The sequence below is a fragment of the Somniosus microcephalus genome, chromosome 3 (genome assembly GCF_052327205.1).
Source record: "Somniosus microcephalus isolate GS21.2 chromosome 3, FLI_Smic_1.0, whole genome shotgun sequence".
Classification (NCBI taxonomy): domain Eukaryota; kingdom Metazoa; phylum Chordata; class Chondrichthyes; order Squaliformes; family Somniosidae; genus Somniosus; species Somniosus microcephalus.
The window spans coordinates 18,241,362-18,247,717 of NC_140989.1; the positions used below are offsets into that span (position 1 = coordinate 18,241,362).

At 46.5% G+C, this 6,356-nt stretch overlaps 1 protein-coding gene across 1 annotated transcript in view; it reads left to right on the forward strand.

The window, feature by feature from the left end:
* The window catches only part of aig1 (androgen-induced 1 (H. sapiens)), a 208,004-nt gene extending 202,000 nt beyond the window's left edge, over positions 1-6,004 (forward strand). Inside the window, exon 6 of the mRNA XM_085979235.1 lies at positions 3,786-6,004. Coding sequence (XP_085835361.1) covers positions 3,786-3,826 — 41 coding nt within the window. The 3' untranslated portion in view covers positions 3,827-6,004. The remainder of the gene's footprint in view (positions 1-3,785) is intronic.
* Positions 6,005-6,356: the final 352 nt, after the last annotated feature.

Sequence of the window (6,356 nt, forward strand, 5' to 3'; positions counted from 1 at the left end):
TGCCTATGCCAGCTCTTTGAAAGAGCTGTCCAATTAGTCCCGCTCCCTCCCTACTCTTTCCGTCTCTGGGATTCAGAGTGGTTTGGGGCAGTGGCAACACAGTTCCTGGAGGATGCATATCCAGAGCATAAGACTGCCGACTAAATGGTTAATTTCAGAAGCGTATAGAAAGTGCAGGGGGGTACTTAAAAAAGAATTAGGAGAGCAAAGAGGGGGCATGAATAAACACTGGCGGGCAAAATAAAGGAAAATCCCAAGGTGTTTTATAAGTATATTAAGGGCAAGAGGATAACCAGGGAAAGAGTAGGGCCCATTAGGGGGACCAAAGTGGCAATCTGTGTGTAGGGCCGGAAGATGTAGGTGAAGTTTTTAAATGAATATTTTGCATCTGTGTTCACTATGGAGAAGGACGATGTAGGCATAAAAATCAGGCAGGGGGACTGTGATATACTTGAACAAATTAGCATTGAGAGGGAAGATGGACTAGCGGTTTTAGCGGGCTTAAAAGTGGATAAATCCCCAGGCCCAGATGAGATGTATCCCAGGCTGCTGTGTGAGGCAAGGGAGGAGATTGCAGGGGCTCTGACACAAATTTTCAGAACCTCTCTGGCCACAGGGGAGGTACCAGAGGACTGGAGGACAGCTAATGTAGTACCATTATTCAAGAAGGGTAGTAGGGATAAACCAGGGAATTACAGGCCAGTGAGCCTACCATCAGTGGTAGGGAAATTATTGGAAAAAATTCTGAGGGACAGAATTAGTCTCCACTTGGAGAGGCAAGGATTAATCAAGGATAGTCAGCATGGCTTTGTCTGGGGGAGATCATGTCTGACCAATTTGATTGAATTTTTCGAGGGGGTGACTAGGTGTGTGGATGAGGGTAGTGCAGTTGATGTAGTCTACATGGACTTCAGTAAGGCTTTTGACAAAGTCCCACATGGGAGACTGGTCAAGAATGTAAGAGCCCATGGGATCAAGGGCAATTCAGCACATTGGATCCAAAATTGGCTTAGTGGCAGGAGGCAGAGGGTGATGGCCGAAGGTTGTTTTTGTGACTGGAAGCCTGTGTCCAGTGGTGTTCCGCAGGGATCGGTGCTGGGTCATTTGCTGTTTGTAGTGTACATTAATGATTTAGATATGAATGTAGGAGGTATGGTCAGTAAGTTCACAGATGACATGAAATTGGTGGAGTGGTAAATAGCAAGGAGGGAAGCCTCAGGCTACAGGACGATATAGACGGGATGGTTAGATGGGCAGAAGAGTAGCAAATGGAATTTAATCCTGAAAAGTGTGAGGTGATGCATTTTGGGAGGACAAATAAGGCAAGGGAATACACAATGAATGGTAGGACACTAGGAAGGACAGAGGATCAGAGGGACCTTGGTGTGCATCTACATAGATCCCTGAAGGCAGCAGGACAGGTGGATAAGGTGGTTAAAAAGGCATATGGGATACCTGCCTTCATTAGCCGAGGCATAGAATATAAGAGCAGGGAGGTTATGATGGAGCTGTACAAAACGCTAGTTATACCACAGCTGGAATACTGTGTGCAGTTCTGGTCGCCACACTATAGGAAGGATGTGATTGCATTGGAGAGGGTGCAGAGGAGATTCACCAGGATGTTACCTGGGCTGGAGCGTTTCAGCTATGAAGAGACTGGACAGGCTGGGGTTGTTTTCCTCAGAGCAAAGAAGGCTGAGGGGGGACCTGATTGAGGTGTACAAAATTATGAGGGGCATAGATAGGGTAGATAGAAAGGAACTTTTCCCCTTAGTAGAGGGGTCAATAACCAGGGGGCATAGTTTCAAGGTAAGGGGCAGGAGGTTTAGAGGGGATTTGAGGAAAAACTTTTTCACCCAGAGGGTGGTTGGAATCTGGAACTCACTGCCTGAAAGGGTGGTAGAAGCAGGAACCCTCACAACATTCAAGAAGCATTTAGATGAGCACTTGAAACACCAAAGCATACAAGGCTACGGACCAAGTGCTGGAAAATGGGATTAGAATAGATAGGGCTTGATGGCCGGCGCAGACACGATGTGCCGAAGGGCCTCTTTCTGTGCTGTATAACACTATGGGGTCGATTTTCAGTGTGCCGTGAGGCGGGCTTTTAGGCGTGCGGGGGGCTAAAATCCCGAATTCGGGGGTCCCGACACCATCCCGCCCAAAACCCGCCTCCATGTAAGTTTCAAAGGAGGCGGGTACCCGCCCCGCACTGGGACCCGAGGCGGGAAGGGATTGGCGCCAATTAACTGCCTGTTAACAGGCAGTTTTTAGCCTAATCCCTATTTTGAAGGTTGTTGTGTGGGATTCCCGACGGCTCCAAACCACGCCAGGTTAGAGGAGTCGGGCCGTCGGGTTGAAGGACTTGGAGGGGTCGAGATGTTAGTGTTCAGGTGAGTGATGGGTGCATGAGTGTCTAAAGTGTGTAAAGAAGTTTAAATTACCTGTACTTACCTTTACAGCCTGTCTTCCTCTAGGTTTCTGGAGTCCATCATTCAGCCGGCACAGAAAGCAGAATGGCCGCGAGCTGTCAAAAGTGACAGCCTGCAGCTTTCAGTGCCGGCGAGATTTCTAACTGAGTCTGCGTAGAAGGACTCAGGTTAGAAGTAAGACTGTCAGTGTTTGACAGCTTCAAACAGCTGTGAAACACTGATATTTCATCTGTCAACACGTCTTGACAGATGAAATTTCAGTCTGTGACGTCACCTGTTGTCGGGTGGCCCTTAATTGGCCTGCTGAGCCCGCTGGGTGGGCTCAACAAGGTCAATCAAGTGAAAATCGTGTGGATTGGCCACATCTTGATGGAGGCGGGACTACAACCCAAAAGTTGTAGTCCCGCCTCCTTCCCGACTTCTGAATGAAAATCCAGCCCTATGACTCTATGACTCCAGAGAGTCCATGATGATGGTTGTCAGAAACTCAAATATCACACTGGGAGGGCGAATTCCAAGTTTTAGCCGTGCTGTGACGTGGAGTTGCACTTTCATTTGTGCAATGGATGCTGGGATGGCCCCACTTGCCAACAGAGTCACTGTACTTTCTCAAGCCGGAGTGCAAGTGGAGGAGAGGGGCAGCACTCAATCCCATCTCTGTCAACATCTCACAGCTGGGTTGGCCACGGGCAGAAGCCCAGAGACGGACAGGGCAGGTACTCTGCGATGGACCTACAGGTGAGGAGGAGGTGTGGAGCTGCAGGTGGTCTCCTGGCCATTTTATCAGTAGCACTAATACAAAAGCAAAATACTGCAGATGCTGGAAATCTGAAATAAGAACAGAAAATGCTGGATGTACTCAGTGGGTCAGGCAGCATCTGTGGAGAGAGAAACAGAGTTAACTTTTCAGGTCGATGACCTTTCGTCAGAACTGAAAAATGTTAGAGGGGTAACAGACTTTAAGCAAGTGCGGGGACAGGGAAAGTGGGGAGGGGAGGAAAGAACAAAAGGGAAGGTCTGTGATAGGGTGGAAGGCAGGAGAGATTAAATGACAAAAGGGATGATGGTGCAAGGCAAATGGAGATGGTAATGGGACAAGTAAAGAAACAAAAGATGGGTCTAGAGGAGGTGTAAATGGGAATAGCAGGATCATCAACAGCTGCCATCCGAAAAAATAAGGGCAGAGGTTACGATCTGTATCGGAAGAAGGGCTGGGGTCAGAGGAAAGTGAAGGGGAAGAAGGTTCCAGATCATAACCTCTGCCTCCATAATGTGCACAAGCAAAAAAAAAAATGGAAGAAACAGAAATGTATTTTGCTGAAAGCCATATTTGATCTACTCTGTTATTCCTAGATGTGGAAGAAAGGCTCAAGACAAAGAACAAAATGGACTGACACAAGGCAAAAGATACCACATCGAAATCCTGGAGAATGAAGACAGTTATTACACCTCATAGGGAAAAAGAGAAACAGACCATTACCATGTCCAAGCAGTGTTACGGCATCACAGTCATTAACTTCATGGACTGCATTCACCCAACCAGCTTGGTTGGAGCTAAATCATCTGACTAATGAGATCATAGCATCAAAAAAGGTCACTCATTAATTTGTAATCAGTAGCAATTCACAGTTGTCAAATTACAGAGGTTGAGTTTAAAGAGGTGCGAAGAAGAGACGAGAGCCTAGACTTTCCAATTAGCGATGTTGCAACACCAGCGTTAACTCGTTTACTTTAAATGGATCAGCGCTAGCATTAAATCAATGCCATCAACAAAGTTCGGTTACGACGGTCCTCGAATTTCGCAGACTTCACCATATTCGTATGTTTGCAGCTCGCTTTCCTGCTGCTCCAATGATGTTTTGTCTCTGGCAGTCTTCTCAAGGGTCAGCAGTGCGTTTCTGGACACTTTGTGGTGTGATATTATATACAAGGTACTGTAGCCCTTTGTTTCCCCGAGACTGAATCTTTACACTCCCAACATCAGGCCTTCATTCTCTTTTTTTTAATTCAATTTTAAAATTTCCATCCTTGTTTTCGAATCACTCCACGGCCTCAACCCCTCCCTATCTCTGTAACTTCTTCCAGCCCTACAACCCTCCGCGATCTCTGCGCTCCTCCAATTCTGGCCTCTTGAGCACCCCCGATTTTAATCGCTTCACCATTGGCGGCCGTGTCTTCTGTTGCCGAGGCCCCAAGCTCTGGAATTCCCTCCTTAAACCTCTCTCCTCCTTTAAGACGCTCCTTAAAACCTATCTCTTTGACCAAGCTTTTAATCATCTGCCCTAATTTCTCCTTATGTGGCTCGGTGTCAAATTTTGTTTGATAATCGCTCCTGCGAAGCGCCTTGGGATGTTTTACTACGTTAAAGGTGATATATAAATGCAAGTGTTGTTGTTCTCTTGCAACTATCTTATTGATCTTCAGTACCTTCCTTGCCAGAGGAGGCATCACAACATTTTATTTCAAGGAAGATAAGTGCAACACAGCACAATGTGTTAGAGGGCCAGCATGTTGTGTCCAAACATCACCACAATCTTCCAATCCTCCTTAGATATGGGGCTGGTGCCAGAGGACTGGAGAACTGCAAATGTTACACCCTTGTTCAAAAAAGGGTGTAAGGATAAACCCAGCAATTACAGGCCGGTCAGTTTAACCTCGGGAGTGGGTAAGCTTTTGGAAACGATAATCAGGGACAAAGTTAACAGTCACTTGGACAAGTGTGGATTAATTAAGGAAAGCCAGCAAGGATTTGTTAAAGGCAAATCGTGATAAACTAACTTGATTGAGTTTTTTGATGAGGTAACAGAGAGGGTTGATGAGGGCAATGCGGTTGATGTGGTGTACATGGACTTCCAAAAGGCGTTTGATAAAGTGCCACATAATAGGCTTGGAGCAAAGTTGAAGCCCATGGAATAAAAGGGACAGTGGCAGCATGGATACGGAATTGGCTCAATGACAGGGAACAGAGAGTAGTGGTGAACGGTTGTTTTTCAGACTGGAGGAAGGTACACAGTGGGGTTCCCCAGGGGTCGGTTCTAGGACCACTGCTTTTCTTGATATATATTAATGACTTGGACTTGGGAGTACAGGGCACAATTTAAAAATTTGCAGATGACACAAAACTTTGACATCTGGTGAAGTAAGGAGGATAGTGATTGACTTCAAGAAGACACAGACAGGCTTTGAAATGGGCGGACACGAGGCAGATGAAATTTAACGCAGAAAAGTGCAAAGTGATACATTTTGGTAGGAAGAACGAGAAGAGGCAATATAAATTAAAGGGGGTGCATGAACAGAGAGACCTGGGGGTATATGTGCACAAGGATCGGTGCTTGGGCCCCAGCTATTCACAATCTATATCAATGATTTGGATGAGGGGACTAAATGTAACATTTCCAAATTTGCTGATGACACAAAACTAGGTGGCAATGTCAGTTGCGAAGAGGATGTGAAGAGGCTTCAAGGGGATCTCGACAGGCTCAGTGAGTGGGCGAGAACATAGAAACATAGAAGATAGGAGCAGGAGTAGGCCATTCGGCCCTTCGAGCCTGCTCCGCCATTCAATGAGATCATGGCTGATCATCCAAATTCAGTACCCTGTCCCTGCCTTCTCCCCATATCCCTTGATCCCTTTAGCCTTAAGAAATATATCCAACTCTTTCTTGAATATATTTAATGAACTGGCCTCCACCGCCCTCTGTGGCAGAGAATTCCACAGGTTCACCACTCTCTGGGTGAAGAAATTCCTCCTCATTTCAGTCCTAAATGGCTTACCCCTTATCCTTAGACTATGACCCCTGGTTCTGGACTCCCCGGCCATCATAAACATCCTTCCTGCATCTAGTCTGTCCAGGCCTGACAGAATTTTATAAGTTTCGATGAGATCCCCTCTCAATCTTCTAAACTCCAGTGAGTATAAGCCCA